Source organism: Brachycentrus maculatus, unplaced genomic scaffold (assembly GCF_059751285.1).
Source record: "Brachycentrus maculatus isolate JH-2025_06_01 unplaced genomic scaffold, ASM5975128v1 h1tg000162l, whole genome shotgun sequence".
In the NCBI taxonomy this organism is placed as follows: Eukaryota; Metazoa; Arthropoda; class Insecta; order Trichoptera; family Brachycentridae; genus Brachycentrus; species Brachycentrus maculatus.
The window spans coordinates 733231-751524 of record NW_028280915.1 but is presented as its reverse complement, the minus strand read 5'-3'; the positions used below and the strand labels follow the sequence as shown (position 1 = coordinate 751524).

At 30.2% G+C, this 18294-nt stretch overlaps 1 protein-coding gene across 6 annotated transcripts in view; it reads right to left on the bottom strand.

Annotated features, from left to right (window-relative positions):
• Positions 1-18294, bottom strand: part of LOC148308485 (uncharacterized) — a 408384-nt gene that overhangs the window by 9204 nt on the left and 380886 nt on the right. For 3 of the 6 annotated variants that reach the window (XM_088261632.1, XM_088261637.1, XM_088261633.1), the window contains exons 6-8: positions 4852-5013; positions 3432-3488; positions 106-169 (exon numbers count right to left, since the gene is read on the bottom strand). In XM_088261632.1, coding sequence (XP_088117758.1) covers positions 106-169; positions 3432-3488; positions 4852-5013 — 283 coding nt within the window. The remainder of the gene's footprint in view (positions 1-105; positions 170-3431; positions 3489-4851; positions 5014-18294) is intronic. The other 3 variants (XM_088261636.1, XM_088261638.1, XM_088261635.1) reach the window with 2 other exon arrangements.

Sequence of the window (18294 nt, the reverse complement as noted above, 5' to 3'; positions counted from 1 at the left end):
GTATTCTAGTTAATACAGGGAGGTGTTTAAATAATATATTCTAAGAACCCTATAAGGGGATAAATTGGGGTTTTTGGTATATCATTATCATGTGGGTCATCTTACCTCCCATAGGTCCACGACCCTCCCTGCCTAGGTGTAGTAGCCCGTGCCTTATATCTCGTAATATCTGAAAACAAAAAAGAAGAAAATTTTTAAAACATGCGTATTGATATACTTTACATAATTTTAAATTAGTCCACGTAATAAAATAAATAAAAAAAGCAAAAAAAAAATTACACGTTTAACCCTGATGATGAGAAGGTTCTTGTTGAAACTGGATGAATAAAAAATGTACCAAAAAAAGTGTTTAAAAAGAAAGTTGTTTTATTTTATAGAGTTAATTTTTTTCGATATCTAGAATTGATGATATATGTAATTCGGTGTTGCGAGTGTCAGAAAATACTCTAATAATAGTCAGCAAAAAAAATGTTTCCACAACTCGAAATATAGAGTAATAAATAAAATGGCGCTTCGATGTATGAAAAAATTGCCCGTAAACCACGTGACCGAAAATATTGTAGAACGATGAAATAAAAGGGAGTGGGGGTGGGTGCGCCGCGACAAGAAATATGAGAAAATGGAAATGAAAAAAGAAAATGGGCAGTAAAATGGAAGAGGCGAGGAAACTTTGGAGAAATGCTGAAACGTAACGGCCTTAATTTTATTCTGGTACGGGGATATGCAGTACGCAAATACAGGCAATATGAGTAATGACGGCGAGCGGTCGGGTGGGGAAATAATAAATAACAAACGTTCGAAAAGCTGCAAAACTTTTTTCCCTTAATTATTATTTAGTCTCGCAATATTCTCAAAACAATATTTTAAATTTTCTTCGATCCTGCAGTATAAACCACGTTATGTGCATTGAAAACATTTTGGGTAAACATTCATTAGAGGTTTTAAAGAAATATCGTGCATATAAATGCTTTAATTTTAAGATATTAAAATAAATTTCTTTACTTAAACGTACTACGTACTTAAATAATTGTACAATAGATTGTTATCAAAGTACAACCAAAGACACAAGACATAAGACGCAAGGAGGAATAATGAAATGGGAGAGTATCGTATATAAGTATATGCTAAATATTTTTCAAATAGAGAAAAAATTTTCAGGTTTTACCTAAAAAGACCTATTGCATAGTAAAAAGTTCAATAAATGGCCTGATATTAATTTTTCTTACATTTTATTATATTCTTAAACATTAAAAAACTGAAAAATCAAGTTTTTTGATATGTGACGTTGTTGAAAGGAGTGAGCGATATGTCAGATTTGTTACGATGATTCGATGTAATTATAAACCTGGGATGGGACTTAATAATATAACAATGAAATGATAATATTTGAAATATATGGAAATAAGTGATTATTTGATGGAAACTGACAATGAATTTGATATGGTTTTGCTACATTCAATTTCAATTTAATTTCCCATTATTCATGTAAAATTATATATTTTGCATACAAATAATATTCATATTATACATTAAATAAGTTTTAACCACTAGAATTTATTTGCAATACAAATACTTAGTGTAAAACTGTGTAATAATGTCATCATTATGAAATATTAAAAACATTTTTGTACATATTTGATAGAAATGAATTTTTAATGTCTTCTTGACACTGAACCAACGAATAAGTTATCGGTGAATAATGGGTGAGTTACATTATATAAAAAGATTATTTAATTTTTTTTTTGATAAGTATGACTAAATACAAGTCGTTGAATTTGTTTTCCTGCATAGTATGCAGTAAATGCATTTAGATATCATGTTGGAGGTCCCGGGTTTAATTTCTAGGGGAGAATAAATAAATATAAGTGATTCACTCTTATAATTATTTCATGTCACCCTTGACTGGTACCTTAAGCACAGAAGTGATCACCTTGCTTTCAAGTAATTAACGATCAATGTAACACTGCAAAGATGTGATGCAGTGCCCTATGCACCATTCGGTGCGTACAAAGTTTTTTTTAAAATAAGAAATAAAAGTAGTGTAATTGTCAGCACGTTTGGCTAAGTGTCAAAAAAATTGTAAGCAATTTTTCACTTGAATATTTCTTTTTCCCCAGTATTGGTACCTGAAGCACACGGCATATAACGTTTCTTTTAAATATTTAACGATAAATATGACACTGCTTTTATACGCTGCAGTGACCTATGCGTCATTGAGTAAGAGAGTAATAAAGTAAGTAATTGATATAAAATAAATAAATAAATAAATAACGGCTTGATTGATTGAAATGTGATAGTTAGCAGAGTAGGTAGGGTTAATTTTAGGGGATACTGAAGAAACTACGTTTATGTGTTTATAAATAATTACATCCCTTGGCAATAAATAAGAAGGCTGAATGAAGGAACAAGTGAAACGAAAAGTTTTCAACTCGAATTACCGACTTTGTCTCATCTCCGAAATGAAACTTAATGCAAACGACGTCCGCAACAAAACTTATTTCCAGAAATTTCACTTTAAAAGGCGGAAACACACGTTGATGAAACATTATTATCCTCAATTTCCAAAGTTTCAGGCGGTAATAAGGCACTCTGGAGTTTCGGAATGCCTCACTTTCCCCGTTTTACTACGCCTTATAATGCAATTTACAACGATAAACTCATATTTCAAAGGGAATTCGTCACAACTGCCGCAGTATTATTTTGTACGAAGTTTTATCACTCGAGTTTTCCCCAAAGCAGAAATAACATAGGCTTATCCTACAAGCCTATGAATCAACCCTAGATTACTAAACTATCTTACGAGTGACATTGTTCCTTAACATTCATAAAAATACGACATCGATTAAAACGGGAATAAATGAGATGATCTATTTTTTTTTAAATGTTTTGATTATTTACAAAAATACTTTAATTTCATACTCTTTCTGTGAGCCTAAGCGGCACATTATTAGATATAGATATCAAATTATAGTAGAGTATGTTTAAACCGAGAAACTCTGACTCAAGAGTCCACGACACTAACCACGGGGCCACAACCAGACACATTTTCATCATCATCATCATTTTCACATTTTCAACACTCAATTTTTTTAAACTATTATTTTAATATTTCTTTGGGATTAAGAGATCACGTAATAGTGAAAATAATTAAAGGTACACCAGGAAGACATTGTTTTTTCAAGGAATTGTATTTTACCGTCGTAATTTTTATGATAGTTTAGTAATCTAGGGTTAAACATTGTCATTCACGATTTACGCACAGATTTCGAGTATCGCTTGTTTAAATAAATAAATGAAAATTATATGAACCAAAAAACGTCGATGTGAATTAATTAATTCGTCAAAAATTATTAGAACAAGGCATGCATGACCAAAATAATAAAAAAATCATATCCCCAATATAAAATTTTGAAAGTTTCAAATGCCCATACCTCTTCATGTTCTCTATGAAATTTTTCTTTTTTCTTCATGGCTTCCTGTACTTTTAACTGAAAATAAAATACATTTCACATTAGACTGTGAATTCAATTTATTTGATTATATTTTCATCTTATTTTATAGATGTAAAGTAAAAAAAAACACATATTGTGTTGTATAATTTTGTCAGATATCTATAAGAAAATAACAAGTATAATAAATTAAATTCAATAAAAAGTTGATTGAATTTACTGATCCATGCAAGGCGTGCTCTGAGACTATAAATGATTAAACCATGCCATAAATAACCGAAAAACAGAGTCAATTAAAATAGGGTATGAGAACCGTAAATTCTATAAGAATTTCAAAAATATTTTGCAATAAGGGAATATTTCCGAGTTATAAATACACATAAAGCTTCAAAAAATGCTTCATGGTCATAAATTCCGCATAGAGAACAAATGATTATCCCATATAATCGTCAGGGTTAAAAAATGACACGAGCAAGAGTTCTGCGAACATCGTACAAATTCAAGATTTTAAACATCTTTGTGCTTTTCCATATTCGTACTAGAATAAGGTGTTGGAAAGAGATAGTTGTAGGATTTAAGTTCGACTTCAACCTCAGTACATTCTTGATCGTCCTTTCTGAACAAAGGGTTCGACTGGACAGCAGATAGCGTAAGTCTCTAGCGATAATCATGTATGTCGTAAAATGATTTTACGGGTCTGCGTTAAAGTTTATGTAATATATAATATTATTTATCTTCTACTGGAATTCTCTATGGGATTTCGACTTTATCCGTATCCAGAAATATATCTTGTCGTATCTTAAGAATTATATAGTATTTCGTCATATTTAGAATCAGCATATGAATTACGATATTATCGTTTTGACAATACATATTACAATAAAAATAACACATTTGTGTCACATTTTTTAAAAAAGAAAACGAGTCAAATATTATAATTTTTTAAACATGCAAGCAATAGTAAAAGTAAAAGTGCAAAAAATGCATTGAAATAAGTGTTCACGTTTTTGCCATTTGAACAAATTGTGGTAAAAATGAAGCCTCATGCAATAACCATCGATCTAAGTGCTATCAGATATAAAAGACGTACCCATCCTTGAAAAAATAAAGAAGAAAAATGAAGTAAAATATTACGTAAGACGTTCCTTAATGATCCTGAAAATTGTCCAAAGTACCAGGCAGAAAATAATTGACCAATAACAAGCAAACATGCGTACCTTTTAGACATTAAGACAACATAAATATCCAAATAACTACAGTAAAAAAATGGTAAATGAATTGCCTATTTGCAAAATAGGTGCGTTTGGCTGAATCCACCCTAAGAGAAGATATTTTTATACAGTTTATTGTACTAGATCCAAGATCAGGCAATTCTCGGATTAGCGTGTCTCCTCCAGCTCACCCTGTGAATTGTCTCTTCGAAGGTGTTGGGAGCTCCTCCGTTCATCTGGAAGTATCGAAGGCGATCGTAGTCCCTCGGATCCACCATGGATCTAAGGGCCGTGTCACCAGGAGGGCAGAAGCCGAGCATTCCACTCTGCAACACGCTGTCTGGAGTGTCCACCTAGTGATAATAGATCTTTAGGGGACGGGTTCAAATGCTCACCATTAAGATCCCCACAGCGAATCGTATAAGTAGAGAAAACGTGGTCGATTCGAGAAGAAAATCCCTTGAATTTAACACTGAAATATCATATTAACATAAAGAAGTATATTGAAGTTTATTCAATAGCTGTTTAACGAGAAAAAAATACTTTAATGTCAATTGTCAGGAGACGGGTTCAAATGCTTAACATTTAAACGCCCACACCAATTTGATGAGCAGAGAAAACACGGACGATAAGAGAAAAAAATCCTTTAATCTAAAATATCATATTGATATCTGAAGATTACAACATAGATGAATACGAATATGGAAGTCTGTTCAATAGCTGTATACGTGGAATATACCTATAAGTGTATAAAATGAAACTAAATGTCAATTGTCAGGGGACGGGTTCAAATACTCAATATTTAAACGCTTACACCGATGTGTATGAGAAGAGAAAACGCGGATGATTGGAAGATATTTCCCTTCAATTTAATAATAAAATATTATTATGATATCCCAAAATAGATGAAGAAGAATATGGAAGTCTATTTAATAGAAAGTATACTTGGAATGTAAAGTGTCCAAAAAATACTAAATGTCAATTTAATTTATTCCAGATGATGAATCCCATCTCTATATTAAAAAAAACTTATTTTCAAAATCTTAAATTTTCCATTGTAATTTACAGAATTCTTTAAAATTAAGACACGATATTTTATTCGAATACGCTTATATTTTTACTACTTTATGCCTGCAACGGGTGTTTTGACCAGTGACAAGTCAAAACATGTTTTTTTAAAAAAAAAAGATTTTTTGCCTGCAATGGCAGTATCATCTGTTAAATGTAACAATTAAATATTCCATATTATATTGCTTAGGGCGGATAGCTTGCTTCTTGGCAGATGCTGTCAACTGATATTTTCAATGCTTTCAATTGCATGGTTGTTTTATAGATTTTCATAATTTTCCCAAGCATTATCAAATTGAACCTTTTTTATGTGATTTTAATTTCTTTAATTTCCAAATAACCAGGCTGAGCTACAATAACGCGTGGACGGATAAAGCTAAATTATACACGGATAATTTATTGAACTAAAAATATAAACTCTAATAAAAATATAAATTTCTGAATTTGAAAAAAAAACATATCTTTCACTATTTAATATGATTCACTTGAACAGTTTTAAAATTTAATCGTAAAGCTATAAAATGGTTTTTAAGCTTGTTAACTGTAATAATTCATACTTTCACACAAGGCAACCATATGGACTTAAGAAATCAATTGTAGTATGTGGTAAGTATTGTTGGTGGTTACTGTTTCTGTATTTATTACTGAACATTGAACTGTAACGGCCACTGATGTGATATATGATAATCGCTGAAGTTGACACGATATAAGTAACCATTACACAGTCGTTCTCCGTACTAAATTGGCCGAGTCGTACGAGTATGTGTAAAGAGTATGTGCCTCATGTGGGGTGCCTGCTGAACAAATTTGTAGCTTGTTACAGCCATTTTGTAAATCATACTTCGGTTAATAAACGAACGATAAGTGCACATTGTCACGATAACTTAAATGCTGAAAATACTTAAGGGATACTTTGTATGTTTTCACTCAAAGCTTGAATAGTACTTAAATAGTATTTTTTCAATAATATTTTGATTGTTTAAATTTCTGTTCACGATTGATTTTATTTTTTACGGTATACATGAATATTTTTTAATGAATACATAGATCTCAACAATAATAAAGATTTTGAAAATTTAACCATAAAATTTCCTTTTAAACTTTATTGGTTGAACATAGATATTCACCATTTTACACTTTTTATTTTTTAAAAGATTGGCGTTTTTTGTTGAGGAATGTTATTTGTATGTTTCCTTTTATAAATACGAACACCCATTACAAAATATAGGAAAAAAGAACATCATAGGTAGGCAAAGAGAATAGAATGCCACACCATACTGTATTTAACAAACAATCTTCGCTTTACATCTTTTCATACATGCCTGCCGATTATTCTGACTCCTGACATGGCCAGTTCAACTGTTTAAAATATTTGATAATGCTAAGTATTTCAAATGACATTAGCCTAGTATTTTTTTCACCGTTATCACACCTTTTTTATTTTAATAATAATGCTTATACATACAACATGATAATTATAGGATTTCCAGTATGATTTATAATGATTAAAGAAAACGCTTCGTTTTTTACCACTTGAGTTTTATTATAGACTACATGTTTCAGAAGTTAAACTTCCATCATTCAGGTCTGTATAATAACTGTATTCAGACCTGAATGATGGAAGTTTAACTTCTGAAACATGTAGTCTATAATAAAACTTAAGTGGTAAAAAACGAAGTGTTTTCTTTAATCATTGTAACATGTCTTACCACAAAGTTAATGCCGAAACAATAAATAAAATATGATTTATAATGATTACTTCTTAGCATTTGTGAATATATATATGAAATATTTGTGTATCTTTGAAGATGACAAGAGGTGAATTAAAATAGTAGGTTATTGAAAAATATCTAGTGTATTGAAAAATATATGTATTTAAACGAAAATTATTTTATGATTTAAATATTCATATTAGACTTATTTAAAAAATTCTGTATTTTATAACAAATACCAAAATACGTTTCTATTTTTTATTTTATATTAACTTTCTGCGGTGTATTCATTTGACAAAAGTCCTGTAACAGCATAATTTACACGTATTATGTTACCGCAACGTCATAACACACCATAAAGCTCATATCTAAAGAGGTACACGCGTTTCTCACAATTTTTTAGCAGGCGTTGCTTGCGACAGTAAGAAATATAAATGACATGTTCTTGTAAGGTGGGATTTATACCAGAATAACTGCAAAATTTAAGACCTGGGGACCACAATGATATAAGATAATTGTTGATATTCATTTTGGTTCGATAATATATGTATTTAAAAATACATACAAATAGTATATCGTATTCCATAAAATCAGACCTTAATTTTTTTATCTTAGTTAATTTAATGAGAGAGCCATTTTTTAGCATCAGTTTACATTAGTATACATCCAAACAAATCACTTTGGTAAATATATGTACTAAATGTTTGTATGTTGATAGTCAAGTCAACTATAAATATGAGATTTTTTTAAATGTTAAAAATATATATAAATTTATATGTAAATTTTAACACTTTTAAAGTATTTGAACTATGAAACATGAATCGGAAAAAAAACAAATGTTTTCATAAATTAGTTATATATTAGGTAAATACAATATTTTTGGAGAAGACAATATTTATTCGAATAAAACGCAAAAATAAAAATATCTTTAACAGAAAATTAAGATTGAAATAATGATATGTTTTTAAAAGAAGTAAAAAATTATAAATAACAACAGTTAGGATAAAGTGAAAAAGGTTTATGTTTATTTAAAAAAAATATGTAACAGCAAATGGAATTGTAGTAAATATTTTAGAAAAAAAGGTACTTAATTCCAGGCGATTTAGGTGGAAAACAAAATATAGTTACTAGAAAAAGTATTTTCGGTATACGAGGGAGCAATAATTCTATATCGAGGTACAAAACTCACACCTAGAGCATGTACGAGCCAAGATATGTTATCTCTACAGGTCCGCGGTGTAAAAGTGTATGCTATTAAGGATTAGGTTAAACCTCGTATCAGGGGCCACCACCCCAGAAGCTAAGGGTAGCTTAGTGGAGAGGACTGTTTGTAGCTGCGAAGGAAAATGATCCTAAACATCGCAAGGGCAGGGAATAAAACATTACTGGTTAAACTCAAAAGTCCGCAGAGGACTTAATGGCGCGCGGAGGGGAGTTGACCCCGCCGTAAAGGGTTGCAGTTCTCTGTCTGGCGTTCAAATACTTATACCATAATTTAATACAATGTGCATTTTTTGCAAAACCAACAATAAAAAATATAAATAAGTTAAACACCAAAACTAAAATTTGTCTATTTTGAAATTCACAAAAAAAGTTTTTTTTGTAATTTACGTATTTTAATCATATAATGTATTAATTTTTTTATTTGACAGTTTAAATAATTAAAACATTTTAAATATAGCTTTTGATTGAGGTCACTGGTGTCCCCCATGGCGATCAACGTTTTAAGAATTAAATTCATTGAAAATGGCGAGTAAATTAATGTTCTTTGAAACACTCAATAAATAAACATATATTTTCATAATTTTCACATTATCCCACACGATTCTGTTAACATATAAGACATTGTTTATTAGATACATTATTTTGACAAACAAAATTAATCCAACGACAGTACATATATTCATATTAAAAAAAAAGCAATTTCCGTGTTAAATAACAGACAAAATAATGAATGTTACAAAAGTATGTGATTACTTAATCCAGCCAAATGCTAGGTCAGTAACCCTGAAATGCTGAAACTTCCATCTTTTTCATTAAAAAACAATAGATGCTTCGTCTAAAGTTAATAAGACTCTTAAAATTGGTTTATTCAAACTGAATTATTATAATCCTCTTTGACTCTTGACTCTTACAGAGATTATTAATTATTAAGTAATTATGTTTTTTGCTTACGGTAAAGAAATCATGAAAAATACACCAATCGGAAAGATTAATGATAAGAACAATTTTCGCATTTTAGAAAGAAAAAAACATAATTTAATAGGAACGGCCTTTCTTCGAAAATACAGAATTTATGGCTCTGTCAACTTCACAAACAACAGTAATAGTTTATTTAATTAATAAAATATAATACGATACGCGGTACTGTGATTTCAAGTAACAAAATATAAGTTCCCATCTATTATTTTTATAGACAAGTACCACCAAATTTTTTGAGCGCTGCAGATGAATGTCCGTAAAGGTTATAAGAGTGTTATATTCTAGTGGTCGAGCGTGTCCTATCAATTTAACCCTCTTGTTGAATCTCGCCAAATGTATCCTACAATTTCAGAGGCACTGAGTCGAATGGGCCGCATCATTCTGACCATGTGAAAAATACGAATGGAAACACTTTGCCAAGTTTTATGAAACCGCAAAAAAATGCACGGGCAAGGTTTTTTAACTTGTTACTTGAAACCAGGATACGTTTTAAGTATTCAAGGTTTTAAGGGCTTGAAGTAGAGAGTCTGTACGTGTGAAATTATAAGGCTTAACGATTCTTTTTGCGAGCGGAGGTAAATAACTTAAGGGTTCATATAGAAAAGTAAAAAGAGATCTTGGGGGACTTTTTTACTTTCCGTATTGATCATAATCCATTTTTGTTACATGATACGTTACTGTTTACTTTAGGTCTAGTATAATACCTTTGTTATTCGGTTCATACAACTTGTTTTTGCTGTGTTTATCGATCGGACTATATAACATAATGCTAAAGTGATGAATAAAAGAACAACGGAAACCGCGATAGTTATAGGATTTAAAAAAGTCTCAGTATAAACTGTATAATTAAAAGATATTATATAAACTATGTTTACTTAAATATAAAGATAATATTAAGTTATGCCTGAAACTTAAAAAAACATATTTAGTATGGAGTTGCAATCAAAAAATAAAATCGTTGATTTGGGTACAATCAGTAAATTCCAAAACATAGTGTTTAATAGAAATTTACGTTTCATTAAACTATTCCATGATTTTGTGAAGCATAATTTCATATTTGGTAGCCATAAAAGGACTCTTATGGTAAAAAATCTCATTGTTTCATAAAAAAATAACATTGAACAAAACTTAAAAACATGGTAAAGTTTAAAGTTGAAATTCAGATTTTCTTATGTCAAATATTTGAATGGAAACATTTATTAAAAATAATATGGTTTTAAAAGTTTATGGGTTTAAGCGACCAATTGATTCAATATTGAAAGATATATTGAAATGATTTTGAATTATATATTGAAGTATGAGTCACCAAAGATAAAATTAATATTCTCGATATATTATTTTTTAAAGAAAGAACTCGAAAGAGTGTAATTTATAAGATTATAAAGAGCGTAGGCGGCTTACGAAGTATCCGAGTTATCAAAAGTACTTTAACTTTTTTCAAGTTGAGTAAATTTTTATTCAAATTTTAGCGAAGAGAGCGCAAAAATAAACTAAGGGATGAAGATCAAAGATTGTTTGACGTACAACTTGTAGTAAAACCTTTAGGGGCAGTTTAACGAACGTGGATCCCGTGACAAATGAGAACAGCGTAAAGACATTTCACCTTGCCAATCAGCTAAAGGTCACTTAAGACAAATTGCTTTGAGATGGAGGGAGATGAAAGGAGATGGAATCAATCTCAAACGAGATACGTAAGGGATGCTGACAACGTAAGAGTTCGTTAGGTTTTTGAAGGATGACCTATGCCAGGGTATTAGATAAGGGATGATGTAACCTACTAACTACTAATAGAAAAGCTTCTTAAAACTGTCTTTTCCTTCAGTTCCTTGACAATATTTTCAGTATGTTAAAATCTTTTATTTAGATTTTACTAATTAAAAATAAAATCTTCTTTTTTACAAACAAATATTTCACTTTTAATTGTTAACTAATTTAGTTTTAACTTTGCCATGAAATAAATATTAAAATAAAATACTTGCTAAAGACGATTTTTTGAGTTCATAAATAAAAAAAAAAACGACTAGTTTAGATAAGTAAAGATATTTTTATCAACATGTTAAATGTCAAATTGTTAAGGATTATATTTTCACCTGCTGATAAGAACATCTGTAGCTCTCAAAACTAGTCTTGTTAACATGAATAAACTAGAAAATAAGTCATATTAATAAGCTTTATTTTCATATCTAATTATTGAACACGATTTTTATAATATTTGCAACATTTTTTACTATTTAAATAGTTTTAGGGTAAGGTAGAAGGCCTACTCAATTCTGTAAAAAACGTCGACATAAAACATGGATCTATTACGTTAATTTCACGCCACGTCAAATTTTCCGCCAAGATTTTGCTCAAAATTATGATTGTCATTTGTCACACAGTTTGAATGGCTAACTTCATACCATTGTAAAAATAGCTATTGTGTTGTGACTCCCTATAACGTCTTCGTAGGGTGCTAACTAGTCATATTAAACAGCTGATATTTTATATGGAATATTTTTACAATAACCCAAACGCTGCAAATGTAAATTTTCTTATTTTTCTTCAAACCGTTATCCGCACCTCAAAGTGCACAAGGCACTGCATCATATATTATATTCACTGCAAAAGAAATGTTATCTTGATCGTTAACACATGAAGGAAAGGCGATCAGCCCTCCGCTTCAAGTACCAGTCCAGGATACAATTGATAAACATTAGAGTTGTTGAGGTTAGTTTGTTCGAAATCTCTAATTGCCTAAAGTTATGCAACAATTACTTTGAAATTTCGACAAGACTTAGCATTTTAATACGCGCGTCTTTTTATATATCTATTGTAATAATAAATTGTATACCTAAATAACCATTTGAAAACATCAAACCTAAAGTTTTCACCGATGGCTTCGAAATTCTGACAAATCGTTTTCATTTACATAGTTTTCATAAATAAGCATTGTTTAATATGAAAAACTCTTGTTACAATGAAAAATACATTTACATGTTTACTTATGAATTTTTATCTTTATTTAATACTTATAAAACTTTACTTTACTATATTTTAACACCAGAATAAACTGCTTGATTTTTAGTTTATCGGGACTGTATATTAAAAAATGTATCTTAATGGTTACATGAAAATTATATTTAAAATTAAGGCATGGTTTGCTCTTTGATAGGCAAATGGTATATTTTGATATCTACAATTTATTTCATTAAAAAAAATTGTCCAGGTTACAAGAACGTTTCGGAAAAATATAACCTAAAAGATTGAAATATCATTGTAATATTTCTGATATTCATCTAGGATTATCCTTTTTACGATTTCAATGCAGCTGAGTCCTTTTGAAGAACTTGATATTAAAATACAAACTTGATTGTTTTATTAAGTAAGATAAATTCTCAACTACGCCCGAACGGATAAATCTTTCCACGGACCTGTATAATTTGTCATATCAACGGGAAGGGGATTAAATTTGAAAAAAGTATGGGGTCGGTCCAAATTAGGTATACCGCTGTCTCGTTCGCTCCCGTTGGGGGCCCAGAAGAAGGGGGGGAGTGAAAAGATCTGACAGATGACTGTCGATTTACTTTAGGCTGAGATGTCAGCGAAGCTCATTGCCTCAGGTGATTATCCCCAAGATGGATTATGATCCGCCCCGTGAAAAATGATAACTTTAGAAAATCGGACTTGTTGTATTTCATTTGGAAGTCATAACCAAACTTAAATAATAAAGTCTAAAATAATGAAGAAACTTTAAAGCTCGTTTCAATGCTTGGTATCGTTGTACCAAATCTATGTATCTTTGAAATGATCTAGGGTTATACAATGAAACAAAAATTATAATATGGCTTTTCCACTTTTGTTTTATTTGACTAGTGACCAAGATTTGTGATGACGAACTCAGTCACTGGGCAAATGATATAATTGTGGAAAAAGCTAAAAAAAAGTTTTTTTACTACATGAAATCTAATTCACAAGTGAACATTGATTTGATCATCGAATGTTGTATTTAGTATTTAAATCAACAAGTTGACATAAATAGTATTTAAAAAATATTTTGAGGCGTTACCAATACGTTTTAATTCAGATATAATCTCATATACTCAATACGAACTTCAGCTATCATAAATAAAAATCGAGTAGTTTTAGTAATGTAGAAGTTTAAACATAAGTAAAATAGTAAATTTTGATCTTTGTATGTATAATATGATTGCTTAAACCAGATGACAGGACGATGTAAATAAAACTGTTTTAAAAAACTTTTATTAAACCTGAAATACATTTAGAAGCATTAAGTTAGATTCAACTATCTTCACCGATTATTTCACATTTTAAAAAATTTTAATCCTGCAAAAAATTTAATGCTAAAAAATGTACTATATGAAAATAAGGCAGATTAAAAAATACAATAATTCAAAAGTGCAATACTACTGTTTTCTTTCAGTTTGCATCTAAGAAAACTTAAGTCTTGTTGCATGAATTACAACTTAAGTAGAAAATAAATAAAAATCGATATTTGTGTCCCATGTCCCATGTCCCAAGTCCCGGGTCCCAGTGGGGCGGTGTAGCCACAAAGGCGCATTAGATCAGCGCGATAAAGGGGTCCCAGACGAGCCGGCTCCGGCCTTTTGTTCTCGGAGATAAAAACCGAGAGTAGGATACGAGAACAGGTGAGAGGGACACTTGAGACGAACCTCCCCTACGCCACTGAAACGAATTCCGGCTGGAGTTCCCAGTTAATTGCTCTGATCTTGGTTTTGAGGGAATTTGAAACACGAAACCGTTAATCTCTGTATTTAAGATATATCTACTGAAACCATACACATACGTGGAGGTCCTCACCAAAGGTTAAATTTCCAATACTGCACAAAAAATCATTTAAATGCAAATCTAAGACTAAATACACTATTATTTTTAACATCTCATCAAAGATGAAGAAAAATATGGAAGTCCGGGCATTTGATGAGATGTTAAAAATAATATGAAAATAACTCCTGTAATTGGAGATTATCCAGATTTTGTGAACAAGTATTTGGACACACTCAAAATGTTGTAACTAAATACACTAAATAAGACTTCTAATATTTCTCTAATAATCTATTTCGATTTCTAAAAAACAATGGGTTAAAAATAATTTCCAAAATATATATTGAATACAACAAGAAAAAACATTTTACAATTTTATATGATTACCAAAAACGTTTCTCAGAATATTTTTGTATGCTTGTAGCTAAAATGATAAAGGGAAAGTTTTCAGTGGAAAAATAACCTCGTTAAACTAACCAACATTTGAATATTATTCGAGCAAGAAATGACAAAACAAGCCACATTCCGCAGGGATGATACTAGTTCGTAAAAAAACATCCCCAATGTGAATATTTACACCTACAAAACTCAATTGGAGTTAAGGGAAACAAGCAATTCCATTCCATGCCGCCTGTGTCATGTCGCCGGAGAAAAACATTTTTACGACCAAATAAGATGGCGTCAACGAAGTCATTTGAATAAAACGAAAGGAAATTATTTATAATATTGTTTGTACTAAAACATAAACACGTATTTGATGTCATTCAATGTGTGTGTTTATATATATATATATATATATATATATATATATATATATATATATATATATATATATATATATATATATAAACTATTTAATTCATTAAGGTGGTATGGACATGTGTATGTCAGTATAAAAGGGTTTGGCTTCCATTTTTTCTGCCCACCGATGCGGGGAAACTGCGTGATGGTAGTAGTATTAGTAATAGAATATGGAATTGAATTATCGGTAGAAGCAATCAGGTTTTATTCAACATTTTAAATGAATAGATTTTTCTTCTTTACATTTTATTTATATTTTAAAACTTAAGTATAAATTTTATAACTTATAAACTATATAGTTAAATACAGTTGCTTTGAATTTCTCGGATTTGGATTTTGGAAGTCTAACTCAGGGGTGAGAAACCAGCGGCTTCTTAGCTACTTTAAAATGTCCTTTTTACTTTGCCAATTTAAAAATAAAAATCGGAATATATTTAACTTTTAAAATCAGCTTTCGTATTTTTGTGTCTGCAAAACTCGAGAAGTAGTCAATGGTTTGAGATTTTTTTTCCGTTTTGTATTGAATCAGATAAATGAATCTTGCCTTTAAAAAATGACAAGGTTTCTAACAAATATTTTGTAGTATAAAATGACATAATATGTTTGAATAAAAGACGTTGACCATCAATATAATGTAGCCGTGTGATGAAGAAGGATTGCTATTGAATTTTTGTGACATACTAGATTTGTGCAAAACCAAAACTCATTTTGTCAAGATGACAAAGCTAGGGTTAAGGTTTTAAAAATAAAATTCGTTGGATAACGAGAAATTACTTTAGTAGTCTGTGCACATATTATCTTTGCTATCACCTATTCAAGATCTTCACCTGGTGAGAATTGTATGTGCTTCATATATTTTTTATAGCATATATGTACGTGTGTTCAAACATGTATGTGAATTGCCAAACGTGAGTTGAAATGGCAGATTAACGTAGCATTACGGAAAATGGGAAACGATTTAATGGTACAAATCTCGCAAATATTTATAGGTTTTCACGGCGTTAATTTCATAACACACTTAAATTTTCGAGGAGATACGTACATAAAATATCCTTCTTATTTTATAAACAATAAAATTTACATCATTTACAAAGTCTTTTGAATAATTTATAAAGGATGTAATTGCAGCAAAGAATGATGAAAAAATAAACTTTCGAAGAAAACAAAAGACCTTTGATAATATTAAATTGGTTAAAGGTATTACGAGTACTACAATTTAACTATAAATTAACACTAGGTTAATTTATACAAGTTTCGGAAGCTGAGCTTCCATCTAAAAACTAGATTGATAGTTATACTACTACATTTCAGAGATGATTTAAAATTTAATAGTTATCATTTCATTTATTTTTTAAATTTATTTATATTTATTCCGAACCTAGAGATGGAGCGTAAAAGATTCTAAAGTACATTTGCCAAATACATTATCATCTAAAACATATAATGAAATAAAGAGAAAAAAAAACATAAAAATCATGAAAAGAAATGACAGTATATTAAAAATAAATATATGAAGTGAAATTGAACAAATACATACAAAATATACATACTTACATACACACGTACACACATATTCATATATCAACATAGTTTTTTTGATCTTGCACGATGTACATTATTTAAAATTTTCATCGTAAATAGTATCTACTTAGTAATAACTTAACTTCTTTAGAAGCTTTGCAAGAAACAATAGTTTTTGCACCATACCCTAGTGACATTCTGTTTCTACATGTTTTTACATCCCCACACATTTGGCGGCAATTCCCCATAAATTTCCCCGACACTTTTCCCAGAAAGTTTTTTAGGGAATGGTTCTAAAGGCAATCCGACAATTACTTGGTTTTCCTCACAAACCGAGAGCTAGTTTTACATACAAAATGGCACGTTAAATATTCATAGCACGTAGCTCTTGACTTATTAGGAACGATTTGCTAATACAGGATTCTTAAGGTTCAAATTTAGGGGTAGTGATTCGCGCTCCTATTAAAATGAGTGCCTAAGGCTACACAAAATTTGTAATAATACTTTCCATAATAGGATTATCCATTTGAAACAGATTAAATAAACGGGTCAAAGGAATAAAACTGGCAAATTAAAAAAAAAAAAAAAAAAAACGAGACGGTTATGATATTTCAAAGGACTCTAATAAACGTAAAATTAATACCAATTTTTGTCATCATTATTTCAGATATTATGTAAACGGATTACAAATTCTAGATGTCATATTATCTATTTCAAATACTGACGATACAATATGTAGGTATTCCGAAGCCGATATATGTTGCATTATTGTATCACATTTAAAAAAAAACCTTAGCCATTTAAGCACTACTAATACCATAATGCTGTTTTTTCCTGCAGGGGTAGGCAGAGAAGATGGAACACTCTTCTGTCGTGATATACACTCTTACTTCTTTCCGATCCATACATGTATACAAGACATTACGTAGACTTTTGACACCACCAATTTTTAGGTTCTGATTGATCTAGTCGTGCCAAGTCTTTTTCGGCTATCCTCGTTGTAATTCCCCGTTTACATTCATCAAATAATTTTTTTTAGTCATTCTCTTTTGCATCCATTCGCTCCACATGTCCAAACAACCTAAAATAACTTTTCTGTTATTTTCAATTATCCCTAGAATACCATCAGATAATGGTTGATTGACGGTTGCTATAAGGGGCAACAAGGCTTAGAGCCGCGAGTGTTACTCATAACATGGAACTATTTGTATTCTTTATATTGTAGATTTGTAACGAAATAATCGACGTAAAAGACATGAGATATCAGAAAATTATTATCATTATTCGTAATCCGTAATTCGGTGTTAAATATTTTACCTTGTGTAGCTCATTTAATTTGTACACATGAAAAAATACTTGATGTATCAAAATTTTGATCTATCAGAATTATCAACCTGTTATGTTAATGTTTTAAAAGATTTAACACAAATTTTGATTTTGTTTAAGTGTCGACGTAACGAAAAGCTTCCAAAATATATAAATACGTTAATTTAAAGTCCGCCTCCGTAGTGTAATGGTCAGCATGCTCGCCTACCGTTCTGGAGGTCC